The following is a 16,344-nucleotide window of genomic DNA, read 5'->3' as shown; positions in this document are numbered from 1 at the left end:
GCCAGAGCAGGTGGACTGGGGCTGCTGCAAAGGAGCTCGGCAAGGGCGAGAACGGAGCCGCTGGTGGGAAGAGGCTCTGTGGTTGGCAAAGGCTTGTCACCGCGAGGGGCGGAAAAGGAGCGGGAGTTTCCTTCTCGCGGACGCGGGCATCCCGGCCGCCCGCCGCACCTTGGGCTGCGCGCCTCGCTCCTTGGGCACCTGGAACACGAACTCCTCGAGCAGCTCCACGGGACCCTTGTCCACGATGGGCAGCGGCGCGCTCTGCAGCTGGCTGCTGAAGTAGATGTCCAGGTGGTACAGCACCTCCTTGGCGGCGCTCAGCGCGTCGCGGCGCAGCAGCGAGTGGCGGATGTCGCTCATGGTGCGGCCGCTGCGGCCCGGGGCGCCCGGAGCGCGTCGGGACTTCCGCCCCGGGCCCCGCGGGCGCGCCCGTCGCCGCCGAGACAAAGGGGCCGCGACCCGGCCTCCGCCCGCCGACCCCGGCGCCCGCCCGCCCGCCGCTCCCACTCTGGCCTGCTCAGGGGGCCATCGCCGCCGCCGGCCAGCGGGCGCCCGGCTGTGCGACTGCGGCGCCACCGAGGGCAGCTGGAGCCCGACACCGCGGAGCCGAACGGCGGCAGAATGCGGAGCGCGGCGACGGCGGCCCACAGGGGCCAAGCGGAGGCCGCGGCGAGGGCCGGCTCTCGGGAGGGCGCCACCTGGCGGCTCGGCCCGCCCGCGCGGAGGGAGGTACGCCCCGCCCCTCAGGCCCCGCCCCCGGGCCCCACGGCCGCCCTAGTACCTGGGGCCGAGCGCGTCCACAGCGGCGGAGCTGGGCTGCCGCCCCCACCGCTGAACTCTCATTGGCCTTTGCGCTCCCTCCGCCCGTGCGCAGGACGAGAAGCTCCCCCTGCTTCCTTTGCGCGGCGCTAGAAGTCGTCTATCAATTGATATCACCGCGCTTTTCCACCTGTAACACAGGCTTGGTGGTGCAGGGCCCTGGCTCAGGCCTCGACAAAGATTGTTATCTAGTCTGGAACTCTTGGGGCTGCAGTGACAAATGATGCCTCCAGACCCTCGGCCTCCAAGTTCTTGTCCCGGGTCCCTCTATTCCTCAATCCCCTCCAGTGCGGCTGTCCATGGGAATCGTAGGTATCCCGCTTCTGAAAACTCTCCCCTCCTAAAAACTCTCAGCACTTTCTATGAATCTCTTCTACATCCATCTCTTTGCACTGAATTAACGGGGCGGTGGTGGGGTGGGGCTCGGGTGTTAGTTTGGAATTTTAAAAATAGGGCAAAAAAGACTTGAATATGACCACAAGAGGCCAGTGCAGGGCAGGCAGGGGACAAGTACAAGACTGGGCCTGTGTAAAAGGCCCATGCAGGCACAAGGGAAGGCCTGGGTGAGGGAGCTGGGCATGATCAATGAGATGAAAAGCCAAGGCCCTTCCCTGGGAGAGATGGAAAGGGCATCAAAGAGGGTGCAGCCAGGCACAGCCCCACCTCACTGAAACTCTCCTGCACATCAGGGGACACAGTCAAGTCCCCTCCCGTTGGAAGCCTAGAGTCTAGAGTGGGAGACCACGGTTAGCTGGAATCTCTGAGAAGTCATCTTTGATGCCCTTGGCACCAGGACTTCAGATATACTCGCTCCAACAGGCTGAGAGAACAGAGGATGAGCAAGGGGGATTTCTACCACGGGATCTAGCATGGCAGCTGCAAGGATTCGGCACTCAGTAAACACTAGTTTCTCCTCCCTTCCTTAACCACGGAAAGCCGATTTTTAAACATGCAAAAGCCAGAAAAAAGACCCCCAAAACCAAAAAACACCACACCAACACTTAGAAAGTAAGTACCTATATGTATAAATAAATGTATACTATATTTAAGTGGCAGTAACACTTCCCATTCTTAGTTCTTCTTTCTCTCATAATGTGCAGTGGCAGGTAGGAAGATCTCTCCAAGGTTGCTCCAAAGCCCATGGGAGTGAATGTTCCGGTGGACCTGGGGCTCTGCTGATGGGGGCCGGGCCGTGTGGGGGCAATGCTGGCACCAGTTTCGGTCACCTCTGTACCACTCGTTAGTGGTCTGGTTGGTGGCAGCCAGGTACAAAGTGAAGCACAGGTAGCCCCCCAGGAGGAAGCTCAGCATGGCGACAAAGCCCAGCATGAAGACGATCCTTGGGAAGGTCAGGAACAGGTACTGCGGGTGAAGGAGAAAGTGCGTTAGGCAGCCAGGCTGGGACACAAGGGAGGGTCAGCACCCGCCAGCCCCGGCCCGGTCCACAAACACGTGCGAGCTGCCCACCCAGCTCACCCACCTCCATACGCATCTGACCGCCTGAACACAAAACCATAAACGGCCCTGACAAACAGCCCGGGAGGAAACCCGAGTATGTACAAGAGTTTCAAGTGAGATAAGCGAAATGTGTACACTGAAGGAAAAGGGAAAGGAGACTCAGGAGGTGGTGCTTTGCCAGTTAGCTGTAAAACAAAGACATAAATACATATCTTAGCTCACGCATCGAAATAAAGTCCAGATGGACAGGAGATCAGTCTCTCTCTCAACAAAACAGAAGACCACAGAAATGCATGTTTAAGACTATTCACTATACTGATTTTAACCGCCCCTCTTCCTAAAAAAAACATGTCAAAAGTCCATCCATGAGGAAGAGTAAAACCCTGAGACAGTCACACTCTGAAATAATAAGGAACCGGTAAAAATAGGATCAATTTCTATTACTGATTTGGAAAAGACATTGATAAAATATTGCTGGATGAGAAAGACAAGAGGCGAGGATCACAATGGGATCTTATTTGTGCAAAAAACAAAAACAGACTCAATGAAGGCCTGTGACTATATAAACACACAGAGGAAAAAGCCTGAAATGTACGCGCCAAACTACAGAAGTAGCTGCCTCTGGGGAGTGAAGCTGTTGGGAGGGGAGGGGTAGAGCTCCCAGTTTTCTTTTCGTTTTTTTCTAAAGATGTTTTCAATTTTATGCTTCTCCCCCCAGCTTTACTGAGATATAACTGACAGGACATTGTGAAAGTTTAAGGTGCAGAACATGACATACAGCAGATCACAAGCTTAGTTAATGCGCCCATCACCACACATAGTTACAATGTTTTTATGTGGTTAGAACTTTTAAAACCCACTCTTAGCAACTGTCAAGTATACAACACAGTATTGTTAACTACAGTCCCCGGGCTGTACATAACCTCCCCAGGACTTATTCATCTTTCAACTATGACTTTGTGCCTTGACCACCTACCTATGCCCACTTCCCCGCTTCTCCACCTTTTCATTTGAGACACTTCTGGACTGCTTGAATTTTTATGTTATTTTTTTATAATAAAATGAATTTTGAAAGGTCATTAAAAAAAATTTTTTTTTATTTATTTGAGAGAGACAGCGAGCGAGCACGATGGGGGGGGGGGCAGAGAGAGAGGGAGAAGCAGACTCCCTGCTGAGCAGGGAGCTGGATGCAGGACTCCATCCCAGGACCCTGGGATCATGACCTGAGCGGAAGGCAGATGCCTAAATGACTGAGCCACCCAGGCACCCCAACAGTTCAGTATTTTTGAAAGTCAGGAGTAAGACAAAAGTAGATGCCTCTCTTGACGGGGAAGATTTTCTAACTGAAGTTACAAAGAAAAGGTACAATTGATGAGAGGCTGTCTAAACTTTTTTATACAAAAAAAGATACACAAATAGAAAACAAATATAAGAATGAACTATCATTACTATATGATCTCTAATCAAAAGTAATTCTAGTATCAAACAGGTAAACAGTTAAAGGACATAATTCATAAAAGATCTACAAATGACTGACGAACAAGAAAAGTAATCAAAAGTAATGAAAGAAATATAATTTTTAAAAAGGAAACACCATATTTTCCTACCAAACTAGAAGCACCTGCTGCCACCGGACATCCTCACTGCCTGCCCTGACTCAACGGAACGAACACTGACAAATCGCTCTAGGCACAGGTTTTAAAAAGCAATCTGACAATATATATTAAAATCGAGAGATTTATAAATGTCAATAATCTCTGATCCAGTAAGTATTTTTTAGACTCTATCCTACATAAAGTCCTAAGTACAAAAACAAAACCATATACACTGCAAAGGGGAAAATGCACTTCACCCATGGAGAGAGCTGGGTATCACTGGTCCTATGTTGCAGCTGATGGGAAGCAACACGAAATACACATCCCTACCTAGGAAGCATTCTTGCCAAAAATGTTTAACTTGAATCTAGTCAGGGCTCTAGAAAAAACTTCCAGTTCACATTAATATGCAGGAATAGGGGGAAATCAGTTGATAGAAGTAGGAAAAAGGCAAATTTAGAACAAGGGACATTCTAAAGACAACTGACTAAACTGCTAGACATCAATTTCATGAAAAAAAGCGGGGGCAGTATTTTAGACAGAGAGACTAAAAAGACAGAACATTCGAATGCAATGCCTAACATTGAGGTGGCTTCTGGTTCAAGGAGGTAAAAAAGCTATAAAAGATACATTTGAAAAAAATGAAGAAAAAAAAAGAGAGAAACAGTGGGGAAATTTGAATATGGACTAGATTTATTATATATTCATACATATTCTATATTTATTACACAGATTTGTTATTACTTTTCTTCGGTAAGATAACATAATTGTAGTTATGTAGAAGGCTGACATTCTTTAAAAATGCCTGCTCAAGTATTTAGGGGCAAAGCAACATGATGTCTCCAACTTATGAGCCCAACATGGGGCTCGATCCCACAACCCCAAGATCATAACCTGAGTGGAAATCAAGAGTCAGATGCTTAACCAAAGCACCCAAGCGCCACCCAAGCGCCCCATAATTGGAAAAATTTTAAGAGTAAAAACTACTCAAGGTTGAAACGACAAGGTTATCGCTACACACCTACCGGAATGGCTAAAATGAAAAATACTGATAACATTAAACGCTGACAAAGGATGCAGAGAAACCAGTCCCTCTCCCATCACAGGTGAGGATGTACAATGGTACAACCACTCTGGAAAAGAGTATGGCCGTCCTCTCCAAGACCTAAAATGGACTCATCATCACCCCAACGATCATGGTGAAGACAGATCATCACACAGGAACTTGAAAACAGAAATGTTCAATACAGCCTTTAGTAGGGTCCCTCGGAAAGTGAATGGTCAAACAAAGCGTGGAATACTATGCAGCAGTAAAAAGGGAAGGAACCCTAGATCCATGCAACCACTCGCATGGATCTCAAGGAAACTGCACCGAGTGAAAAAACCAACCTCAAAAAGATACTGTATGATTCCATTTTTGTAACAATCTGAAATAACATAATAACAGAGATGGAGAAGGGAATAGTGGTGCCAGGCATTAGGGATGTGGAGAGGAAGCTGTCGCTGTGAGGGGTAACAGGAGGGAGTGTGTGGTGACAGATAATAGAGCATGTTGACTGTAGTGGTGGTTGTACACGGCTGCACATGTGACAAATTGCACAGAGCTACACACACACACAAAACAAATAAACACATATGTAACTGGTGAAATCTGAATTAGCTCTGGGGACTGTGCCAATGTCAATTGCTTGGTTTTGGCCTTGTGCTGTGGTGGTATAGGGATGCTGGCATGGGGGGAGGGGCTTAAGAGCTCATAGGCTTCCTGTGTGTTTCTTTGTAATCTCCTGTAAAACTATAATTATTTCAAAATAAATTTTAAGAAAATACTGGCTTTAAGACTATGTCTTTTAACTGTAACACAGTATCTTTCCATTCCTATTTTCTGAGTGTTTTTATTAGAATGGGTGTTGAATTCTGTGAAACGCTTTTCAGCATCTAGAAAATTAATCATGTCATTGTTCTTTTATATTTAATAATGCTGTGTAAAATATTAATCAATTTCCTAATATTGAACCAACCTTGCATTCATGGACTACATCCCACTTGGTCATGGCATTTTATTTTCTTTGAAAACAAAGGAACACTTAAGAAGAAGTAAGCAGTTACCTAAAATAGTAACTGCTCATAAGCTACTTTCCATAAATGCAGTAGAAATCTTTTCGTCATCAGATGAGTTTTTAAAAGAACTCTACATTATTGTAAATTAATTTTTGACAAGGGTGCCCAAACAACTCAATAAGCAAAGGGTCTTTTCAACAAAAGATGCTGGGACATCTGGGCATCCACATACTAAAAGTATCAAGTTAGAGCCCAACAGTACAGCACATACAAAAATTGACTCAAAAAGGATCAAAGACCTAAATGTAACAGCTAAATCTATAGAAACACTTAGAAGAGTATTTACGTGTAAATCTTCATGACCTTGGATTAGGCAATGGATTCCTACATCTGGCACCAAAGCATAAGCAACAAAAGAAAAAATAAAATCAAAATACGGAACGTTTATGTTTCAAAGAAAGCTATCCAAAAAATGAAAAGACAACCCACAGAATGGGAGAAAATACTTGCAAATTCTACATCTGAGAAGGGTCAAGTGTCCAGCCTATACAAAGAATTCTTACAACACAAGAAGAAAACACAATCAAATGAAAAATGAGCTTCTCCTCTAAATCTTCTTCTCCAAAGAAGACATATAAATGGCCAAAAAGCACACAGAAAGATGCTCAGCGTCATTAAGTCATCAGGGAAATGCAACTCAAACCACAATAAGGCACCACTTCACATCCGTTAGGATGACTTTGATCAAAAGGACAGATAATAGGGGCGCCTGGGTAACGCAATCGTTAAGCGTCTGCCTTCGGCTCAGGGTGTGATCCCAGCGTTCTGGGATCGAGCCCCACATCAGGCTCCTCCACCGGGAGCCTGCTTCTTCCTCTCCCACTCCCCCTGCTTGTGTCCCCTCTCTCGCTGGCTGTCTCTATGTCAAATAAATAAATAAAATCTTAAAAAAAAAAAAAAAGACAGATAATAACAAATGTGCAGTGAGGATGTGTGAAGTTGGAACCTTCATATACAGCTGGAGGGAATGGTGAAGATGCTTTGGGAAACAATCTGGCAGCTCCTCAAATGATTACAAATACAGTCACCATATGACCTAGCAATTCTACTCCTGGGTATGACTCAAGAGCAATGAAAACCTGTATCCACACAAAAACTTGTACACGGATGTTCATAGTAGCCTTACTCAAAAATAAAAAGTGAAAATGCTCAAATGTTCATTAAGTGATGAATGAATAAAATGTGGTCCATCTACACAATGGAATATTATTCAGCCATGAAAAGGAGTGAAATACTGATTCATGCTATAACACAGATGAACCTCGAACACATTATGCTAAGAAAAAAAAGCCAGTCCAAAAGGCTACGGATTGCACACTTCCACTTATGTGAAATGCCCAGAAAAGGCAAATTCATAAAAGACAGAAGGCAGATTAATGGTCGCCAGGAAAGAGGGGAATGGGGAATGACTGCTGATATAAGAGTTTACTTTTGGGGTGATGAAATTTTCTGAAATTAGATAGTGGTGGAGGTTACACAACTCTGAACCACTAGCCTGTACACTTTAGAAAGATGAATTTTAGGGGCACCTGGTTGGCTCAGTAGGAAGAACATGTGACTCTTGATCTTGAAGTCATGAGTTTAAGCCCCACATTGAGTACAGAGATTATTAAAAAAATAAACTTAAAAAGGATGAATTTTATGGTATGTGTATTGTATATCAATGAAAAAATTATATATTGGGGTGCCTGGTTGGCTCAGTCAGTTAAGCATTCGACTCTTGATTTCAGCTCAAGTCATGATCTCAGGGTTGTGAGCCTGAGCCCTGCATCAGGCTCCACGCACACTGGGAAGTCTGCTTGAGATTCTCTCTCCCTCTGCCCCTCTCCTTGTTCACACGTGTGCATGTGCACGCTCTCTTTCTCTCAAATAAATAAAATCTTAAATAATTAAAAATTTAAAAATTATATATTAATTTTTAAAAAAGGAATGGCTTCTCTTTTGACTAGGAAAATGTCCTTCTTCCAATTTTGAAACTTAAAGTCAGGGGCACCTGGGTGGCTCAGTCATTAAGCGTCTGCCTTGGACTCAGGGCATGATCCCGGATCCCTGGGATCGAGCCCCGCATTGGGCTCCTCCGCTGGGAGCCTGCTTCTTCCTCTCCCACTCCCCCTGCTTGTGTTCCCTCTCTCGCTGGCTGTCTCTCTCTCTGTCAAATAAATAAATAAAATCTTAAAAAAAAAAAAAAAAAAAAGAAACCTAAAGTCAGAAACATACATCCTACAACATAATTACCTGAATATTAATTACCTGAATAAGAAAGACAATGTCAATAACCTGGAAGTGTCCAAGGTCATCAATGTAAGTCTCCAGATACAAGTCCGACAACATCACCAACTGGACCAGAAACACAGTGCTCACAACGGCCATGGTGGCAGCTGAGGCCGTCAACGTCAAGAGGTAGAGGAGGAAGTACCTGGCGTTCCAGGCCCCGATACAGTTGTTCACCCAAACACAGTGATGGTCAAAACGGTGCACACACCTGTTACACACACCTGCGCAGAAAGGGGAAAGTCACAGCTCTGAGTTAGTCCTTGATGAAACAATGAGACCGAGCACATCTATGGAGATTTTTACAAACTACTGGCAGTATGAGCTGGAAGAAATGGCAGCCACTATCACTGAGCTATTAGAACCGCAGTGTCCAGTACAGGGGCCACGAGCCACAGGTGGGTATTAAACACTTGAAATGTGGCTACAAGAAAAATCTGAAAGAATGCTCTGTTGATATTGATAAATTTAGGGTAGTTTTTCAATTTATGCAATGCTCCTTTAAGTTCTATGTGAGCAATACTGAGATGACAGAAGACTAAGTAAATTTACTTAATTTGGACAATTTAAAAACCGATGCTTTAAAGTCAAATCAATTCTTCTGACAAAGATGAACCGTTTTGTGGGTATTAAAGAAAAATGATTCTTTTGGTACTGATTCAGTTATTAAGAACTTCTGGAATAACTTGGGTATGTGAGTCTGCTCTTCCAACAGCAAATTTTATGAAATCTAAACACAGATCAAGTTTTTCCAAGGAAAATTTACTGTCTCCGTTGAGATGTGCTGTAAATGGAAAATATATACCAGATTTCAAAGACTTAGTATGAAAAAGAGAATATAAACTATCCATGAATGATTTTTACATTGACTACTCATTAAAATGATATTTTAGATATGTTAGGTTAAATCAATATATCATTAAATTTAATGTTCCCTCATTTTGCTTTTGTAATGTGGCTACTAGAAAATTTAAATCACATATGTGGCTCACATTATATTTTGGTTGGACAGCACTAGCCTAGAACCTTGGCTATTCCTCAGAAGATCAGGCTCTACCACGACTGAAACCTGCAAACACAACATCCCACAGAAATTCCTGTTGGGCAACATGGTCTGCCACGTGGCAAAGGAAGGGCTGTTATGCCCAGGGCTGAATTGCCCACTACACAAGAACATTAAGAGCCTCACCTCCAGGGGCGCCAGGGGGCTCAGTCAGTTAAGCGTCTGCTTTCGGGTCAGGTCATGATCTCAGGGTCCTGGGATCAAGCCCGGTGTCAGGCTCCCTGCTCAGCGGGGAGCCTGCTTCGCCCTCTCCTTCTGCCCCTCCCCTGACCCGTTCTCGCTCTCTAACAAATAAATAAAATCTTAAAAAAAAAAAAAAAAAAGTTCACCTCCAGTCTTCTGAAAGAAACCACCACCTCTATGAGTAGTGGCGGCCCCATGTCTGGCAGACAAATGGCCTTGCTGCTAGATTTCTTTTTTTTTTTTTTTTCTTTTTTTTTTTTTTTAAAGATTTTATTTATTTATTTGACAGAGAGAGACAGCCAGCGAGAGACGGAACACAAGCAGGGGGAGTGGGAGAGGAAGAAGCAGGCTCTTAGCGGAGGAGCCTGATGTGGGGCTCGATCCCAGAACGCTGGGATCACGCCCTGAGCCGAAGGCAGACGCTTAACCGCTGTGCCACCCAGGCGCCCCTGCTGCTAGATTTCTGTAACATTTCCTTACCGACCAGGCCCACGTGTCTGCTGTGCAAGGGCAGAGCTGGAGGAACCAAAGCCAAACTTACTGCAGTGCTTGGATCGTGCCGGTTTCCTTAAATTGCAAGTCGAGCACTTCCTATTCTTTGAGAACATCACTTCGTCGAATTCATAAACTTGAAGAAACAATAACTCGTTTGCTTTTGTTATGGTACCTGAAAAACATAAGCACAAGTGTCGGTTTCGAGCAATCTGGTGGACTCAACGTTCACAAAACGTGTCCTGACAAAGTGCAACTAAAACTTGTATATTTAATGTTCTAAATAACTCATTTGAAAATAAACAGCTTTATGGAGATACAATTCATAAGCCCAATTCACCCGTTTAAAGTGCACAATTCAATAGTTTCTAGTACCTTACAGAGTTATGCAACCAACACTGCAGTCACTTTCAGAACATTTTTATCACTTCAGAAAGAAACCCCTTAACAGTCACCCCCCATTTCTCTCGAATCCCAGCCCTTGGCAATCACTAATCTATTGTCTGTCTCCACGCATTTCCCTTGTTTGGACATTTCATATAAATGGAATCATACAACTTGTGGTCTTTTGTATCGGCCTTCTTTCACTTAGCATAGTTTTCCAAGGTTCCTCTATGTTCTAGCACATATCACTCCTTCGTTCCTTCCTATTGCCGAATACTGTTCCACTGAATAGGCACATCACAGTTACCTATTCGTCAGTTGATGGACAATTCATGCTTCAAGGATAGAAAAGCTTAAAAGTAAAGACATGGAAAAAAGATACCATGCAAACATCAATTAAAAAAAAAGGGTAAGGGGCATCGGGGTGGCTCAGCTGGTTAAGCATCCAACTTCTAATTTCAGTTCAGGTCATGATCTCAGGGTCGTGAGATCGAGCTCTGCGTTGAGCTCTTTGCTGGGCATGGAGCCTGCTTAAGATTCTTCCTCTCCCTCTTCCTCTGCCCCTTCTCCCCCACCCCTCTCTCCCTCTTAAAAAAAAAAAGTATAATAATATTAACATCAGACAAAAGAGAACTGAGAGCAAAGAGCATTACTAGTGACAAAGAGGCTCATTATATTTTGAAAAAAGATTCAAGGAAAAGAGAGTATCAATTCTAAACTTGAATGCATATAATACAAATATATATATAACTATTTTACATACGCACATATACAATAGCTTTAAAATAAGTAAACCCAAAACTGACTGCAAGGAGAAACCTCAAATCGACATCAGAATGAGATAACATACCTCTCTCAGTAATTTATCAAACAAAAAAATTAGTATGAATATAAAAGATCTGAACATAATTAACAAACTTGATTTAATGGACTCACATGCTGTCTACACCCAAGAACCAGAAAATATACTCTTTCAAGCCCACACAGATCACTTACAAAAACAACACATAACTGGGCATGATGCAAATATCAATAAAATTTTTTAAAAGAAACAGTGCCACAGAGGCCACAAACACTCTATATAACCAGTATTAGTGAAAGTATCCAAAAATAAACTTAAAAAGTTGATAGAAAATTTTACACAGTTCTAAGTAACCCAAGGGCCAGAGAAGAAAAAAATAAAATTAGAAGACAATCACAACGAGAAGATGATGCAAACACTACATAACACATCTTTTACAAAGTCCCCAGAGGGATCACTAGTCTGTGGCTCTGTAAAACGGACGGCTGAGGTGTCGCCAATCTCCGTACTGAGAGCCTCAACTTACCAGGGTTGCTCACACAGCTAAGTGTGAAAAACACCAGGTTTCCGATCAGCAGCAGGTAGGGCAGAAGAAGGTAATGCAAGGAGAACTCCAGCTCCTGACAGTAGCCAAATATTTCCCAGGTGTATTCACTGTAAACCATCCCTTGCAAGATGAGGTGCAGGAGAACGAAGGTGTAGTTTCTGAAAGGAAAAAGGCACGTGGTATGTTCACAGGGCCTTCTCCATGAAGAAGTCATACCAAAGTTAACTCAGGGCCAACCACTTCCTTTGGGCTTGAGATAATAGCAAGAATTACATAAGAGATGATGTGAGTTCTCACTGTGCCTCGCAATACTCAGTACTCAATAGATGTTATCTATTAACTTTTTTTTTTTAGGGTATTAATTATTCAGAGAGAGAGAGAGGGAGTGGGCGCGCATGCGTTCGGGAGCAGGGGGAGGGGCAGAGGGAGAGAGAGAGACTCTCAAGCAGACTCCGCACTGAGACAGGAGCTCAAAGCGGGGCTCAATCCCACGACCCCAAGATCATGACCTGAACTGAAATCAAGAGCTGGATGGCTCAACCAACTGAGCCACCCAGGCGCCCCTATTATCTTTATTGGGGATTGAGGTATCAGGATATATCTCTTTTTATACAAATGCACGTAATATTGCCATTCGTTAAATATTTCTGCGAAAACTCCAGAAATAAAAGTCAGATTATTTACAAGCAGAGGTCCTGAACCCAGGACTCTTGATCCTCCAAACTATGGCTGGAAACGGGGCATCCTGAAGCTAGGGGACAAGCAACAATTAATAATCAAAACAGAAAAGAAGATAATATTTATTTTTTTATCATTTTTCTTAAGATTTTACTTATTGAGAGTGTGCATGAGCAGGGGGAGGGGCAGAAGGAGAGGGAGAGAGCGAATCTTAAGCAGGCCCCATGCCCAGCAAGGGGCCCGACTTGGGGCTCAATCTCAATTTGACCTGAGCCAAAACCAAGAGTCGGACACTTAGCCAACTGAGCCACCCGGATGCCCCGAAAAGAAGATAGTATTTAAACTCTGAAATATAAATACCGTGTATGGAAGAGGTAATGAAGCAATTTTAGCATAGCTCTCTGAAGGCATTCTGGAATTATATAGGAAATTATCTAAAACAGAAGAGAAAGATTCAATGTCATTTCTCATTCCCCCCACTCCCAAACAAATTAGATGCTTCGCTTTCAGCTGGCAATACTGGGGATTTGCGTTTCTGTACATGGGCAGAGAGGAGATTTAAGACAGAATAAAATGCAGGCTTCCCTCAGCTGGTCTTCCTTTGATGCCAGCTCCTTCCTCTTCACCCTAACTCCAAAAAAAGCACCACATCAGGGTCTTCAGGCAAACAGAGGAGAGCAGAGGGGCTGGATTAGGTAATGTGAACTCTACTCCTTTCCCTGCCTTGGGCTCAATCCTAGGTTCCAGAGTCCATCTGCAATCACTGGGCATTAGCACAGGTCACTCCCAAGTCAACCCCTTCCCAAAGGCTGCTGACCCCAACTTTGTTCACTTTGACCCCTGAAGGAGTGTGGGCCACCTGATGCTCAGCTCCCTAGTCATACAGCCCTCAGTTCCACCCATCAGGCCCCTCCAGGCAGACATTACTCACATCCAGGCCCAATTACAGGCATCAAATTCAAAGAAAAATAGCCAACCTTGAGAATGTTATCTTCTCTCAAAGCAACATCACAAGATTACTTTCAACAGTAACAAAAAACAGAGACTTTGAATATACCAAAAATACCATAAATGAAAGAAGTAAATAAAAATGGTGTGTTTTTGTTCTGTCAGGGAACTGATGAGCCTTTTAGACTGGTGTTAGTCAAATCCCAGTGCTCTCCAAGCACCATCATTACCTGTGCTCCCCCTCTGACCAGGCCTTTCAGGTAATGGGTTTTTGAGCAGATGCATATCGTAACAATACCAATCAGCACCAAAGCCACGTAGAACAAGAAGAGAACCAAGAAGTCCATGCTGGGGCTACAAAGAAACAGAAAAAGTGTGACTACTACTGAGGGATATATTCCATATTCTCAGACATCAACTCTGTAAACGACTCCCCAAACAGAATTTATCTGCCCTTATGCACACACTGCTCTGCACTGAGGCCTCCCAGATGGTCCTGAGTTCTCTCTCCTTCAACAGTTTCCTAATCAAACCACTGTGATTTATTTAGGGCATCTCCTGCCTGCAAATTCCAAAATAAAATGGGAGGAAATGTGCAAAATGCATACCCCTTTCCTCCCACCAGCAACAAATCATCTTTGTACTTACTTAAATATAAACCCACGCAGATATTGATACAGAATGTACCCAAAAGAATCTGCTGACAATGCTACTGAACAAGCATCCCCCAGGGGCAGTCGGGGACTCACTCCCACAACAATCGTGGGTCACCCACAGGGACCAGAGTCAACACACAGGCCTGCATTAACTGGAAACGGTTACTTTTGGCCTTAGCAGATATGACTCCGGGCCGGACTTCCAATTGAGATAACCAAACTACAAACTATTCACGAGATAAGACCGAGGAAACAAAGAGCAGCAATTCTCACGAGGTGATTCAGGGTCCCCAGCCTACATATTTCTCGTTTGGTTAATTTTCTACCGGCAGCTCGGACATTCCTCCTCCCAACATTCACGGAGAATTCAAACGGCATCTCCTCTTGTGCAGCGGCGTGTGCCTGGCACAACAGGTAGCACCCAAAGCTGCAGGAGGCATGGTTCTTCTAGAAGGCTGGATCTGGCTGCAGAGACATCGATAAAACACTCACACAATAAAACAGGGTGGGAGTCAGGGGCGGTATAAATTGTGGGAAATAATCTGAAAGTTGGGGGATGTTGAGATCCCACGGGGTGAACAGGGTTACAGGATTTCGGGAGGAAAAGCTAACTGGGAAGATGAAGCCAGGAGCCTTGGATCGCGGTTCCCATCCCTAGTCCCTGAGGTGTCCACGCTGGCCACCGGACAGACAGGCTTATCTGAGGCGACACTGTCCGAGAGTCCCGACGGGTGGGCCTGGCCGGAGCTTTCCCTGGGGGCCAGGACACTGGGTGGGGGACAGGGTGCAGAGGCGCAGAGGGGACACGGTGGGTGCCTGAGCACCCGGCGGAGTGGAGGTGGGACTGCGGCCACACACACACACAAGGTGGAAGGGCGTATCAGACAAGGAAACAGACACCCCTTGGCCAGTTGGGTGTCAAAAAAAAAGACCCTCGGAGGCGGCCTTACCGCCGGGATCGGCCAACCGCCAGCGACACCGAGGTGGCGCCTTCAGGGCGCTTCTTTAGACTTCCGGCGGGCCTGTGACGTTACACGCGACGCCGGCAGTCAGACCCGCTTCCGGCGGAAGTGCGGGCTGTGGGCGGCAGCTGGGGGCGGGGCTCGCGGCTGGAGTGCGTGTTCTGGGCGGCGTTCCCGGCTGGGCTCCTTAGCCCTTTCAGAAGGGGTGGTCGGGTCTGAGGGCTGAAAATCAAGCTTTGGAGCACTGTTACCAGAAAAGCTTACGAAAAGACCGTCCCAAGTCAGTGCGGGCGTTGTGAAGCGGGCCGAGCCTCCTGGCAGCTTGGGTTGACCCGGCCAAGCGGGGACCACGGCTGGCCCATGGCGGGCACACGTAGGGGCTCCTATACCGAGTCTTCGCGATGGGCAGGACTTGCTTTGCTTTCTGCTAACCACACCGTTGGGTTCTGTCAGACCCGTCCCAGTGTCTTTGCTCCTGCTGTCTCGGAACAGCTCTGAACATCCTGCCCCCGGGAACAGTGACAATTGCTTGACTCCAAACCTGGAGGATAAGAAGGAAGGCTGTTTAATGATAGTTGGACCTGGGGTGAGAAGAGCTGCTTCCAAACATAGCATTGAGACGTCCCCTGTGGGGTGTTCCTTTGCTCCGAATGCCTCTGAATCCGCAGAGACCGGTCTATTCTTGATGCTTCTGAAAATCTGTCAGGCTCGTCCTCCCTTTGAGGGGAACCGTCTGATCTCCAAAACACTGGCTTTCAAGCTCTTCTCTTTTGGTCTTTGCGACCGACCCCAGCTTCTTGATTCCTTTTCTTTTTCCTTTTTTAAGAAACTTACACGCTGGGCGCCTTCTGGTACATGGTGTGCAAAGCCTTCATGAACTCGTGGACACAGAATTGAACAAACAAAAGCCGCAAATCAGAAACTGTGATGCCACCAGGGAAGACTGTGGTTATGGATGGAACCTCATCCCATACCCAGAGTGGGCTGGAACCTCATCCCATATCCCCTGTCTCCAGCTGACTCATCACCCTGCTGATTAATTCTGAGCTAGTGGTTAAGTATTTTGGGTTACTTTTTTTGGCTCATAAATGCAGAACTTTATTTTTATCCCCATTCATTTTTCTTGGGATGGTTTCAGTTGAGACTTAACTTTGAATCTGGGTTTGATCACCTATGGCACTTTGTGCAGGGTTGTCTTTAATTTTTTTTAAGTGTACACAAGTAATACAGCAATATGTTCTTGTAAACAAAAAAATCAAGTTATACAAAACAGTTCCTTGAATACCACCCCCAAATCCCAGTCCCTTGACAAAATTAATCATTTATTTAGTATGTGTCCTCCCAAAATTCTTTTATACATTTATTCAT

At 45.3% G+C, this 16,344-nt stretch overlaps 3 protein-coding genes across 10 annotated transcripts in view; 1 reads left to right on the top strand and 2 right to left on the bottom strand.

Moving 5' to 3' along the window:
- The window catches only part of INTS15 (integrator complex subunit 15), a 30,059-nt gene extending 29,452 nt beyond the window's left edge, over positions 1-607 (bottom strand). Inside the window, exon 1 of one of the 5 annotated variants that reach the window (XM_048224776.2) lies at positions 199-607. In XM_048224776.2, coding sequence (XP_048080733.1) covers positions 199-360 — 162 coding nt within the window. In that variant the 5' untranslated portion in view covers positions 361-607. Of the gene's footprint in view, positions 1-168 lie in introns of all 5 variants that reach the window. The other 4 variants (XM_044390200.3, XM_044390201.3, XM_048224778.2 and 1 more) reach the window with 4 other exon arrangements.
- Positions 608-1,820: 1,213 nt separating this feature from the next.
- ZDHHC4 (zinc finger DHHC-type palmitoyltransferase 4) lies at positions 1,821-15,060 on the bottom strand. 4 transcript variants are annotated; one of them, XM_026516295.4, is made up of 8 exons: positions 14,965-15,060; positions 14,288-14,479; positions 13,589-13,712; positions 12,771-12,844; positions 11,712-11,890; positions 10,049-10,174; positions 8,241-8,485; positions 1,821-2,181 (listed from the first exon to the last, which is right to left on the bottom strand). In XM_026516295.4, exons 3-8 carry the CDS (start codon positions 13,703-13,705, stop codon positions 1,891-1,893), a joined length of 1,032 nt encoding a protein of 343 aa, XP_026372080.1. In that variant the 5' UTR covers positions 13,706-13,712; positions 14,288-14,479; positions 14,965-15,060; the 3' UTR covers positions 1,821-1,890. The 4 variants fall into 4 exon arrangements, with proteins under 4 accessions (XP_026372080.1, XP_026372083.1, XP_026372082.1 ...); XM_026516298.4 differs by having other exon boundaries at positions 8,268-8,485; XM_026516297.4 differs by having other exon boundaries at positions 14,314-14,479.
- A 34-nt stretch (positions 15,061-15,094) lies between these two features.
- Positions 15,095-16,344, top strand: part of GRID2IP (Grid2 interacting protein) — a 57,952-nt gene continuing 56,702 nt past the window's right edge. The window contains exon 1 of the mRNA XM_044390199.3: positions 15,095-16,029. The gene's annotated coding sequence lies outside the window, so the exon portion shown is untranslated. The remainder of the gene's footprint in view (positions 16,030-16,344) is intronic.

Source organism: Ursus arctos, unplaced genomic scaffold (genome assembly GCF_023065955.2).
Source record: "Ursus arctos isolate Adak ecotype North America unplaced genomic scaffold, UrsArc2.0 scaffold_2, whole genome shotgun sequence".
In the NCBI taxonomy this organism is placed as follows: domain Eukaryota; kingdom Metazoa; phylum Chordata; class Mammalia; order Carnivora; family Ursidae; genus Ursus; species Ursus arctos.
The sequence above is the reverse complement of the archived record's forward strand: the minus strand, read 5'-3'. Positions and strand labels throughout refer to the sequence as shown.

Excerpts from the sequence above, each read along its gene's own strand:
- ZDHHC4 (XM_026516295.4), bottom strand. The coding sequence starts at position 13,705 with ATGGACTTCTTGGTTCTCTTCTTGTTCTACGTGGCTTTGGTGCTGATT. Across the intron at positions 12,845-13,588 it reads TGGTCAGAGGGGGAGCACAG|ATAATTTCCTATATAATTCC; the intron begins GTAATGATGGTG and ends CTTCTGTTTTAG. Across the intron at positions 10,175-11,711 it reads TAGCTGTGTGAGCAACCCTG|GTACCATAACAAAAGCAAAC; the intron begins GTAAGTTGAGGC and ends TATGTTTTTCAG.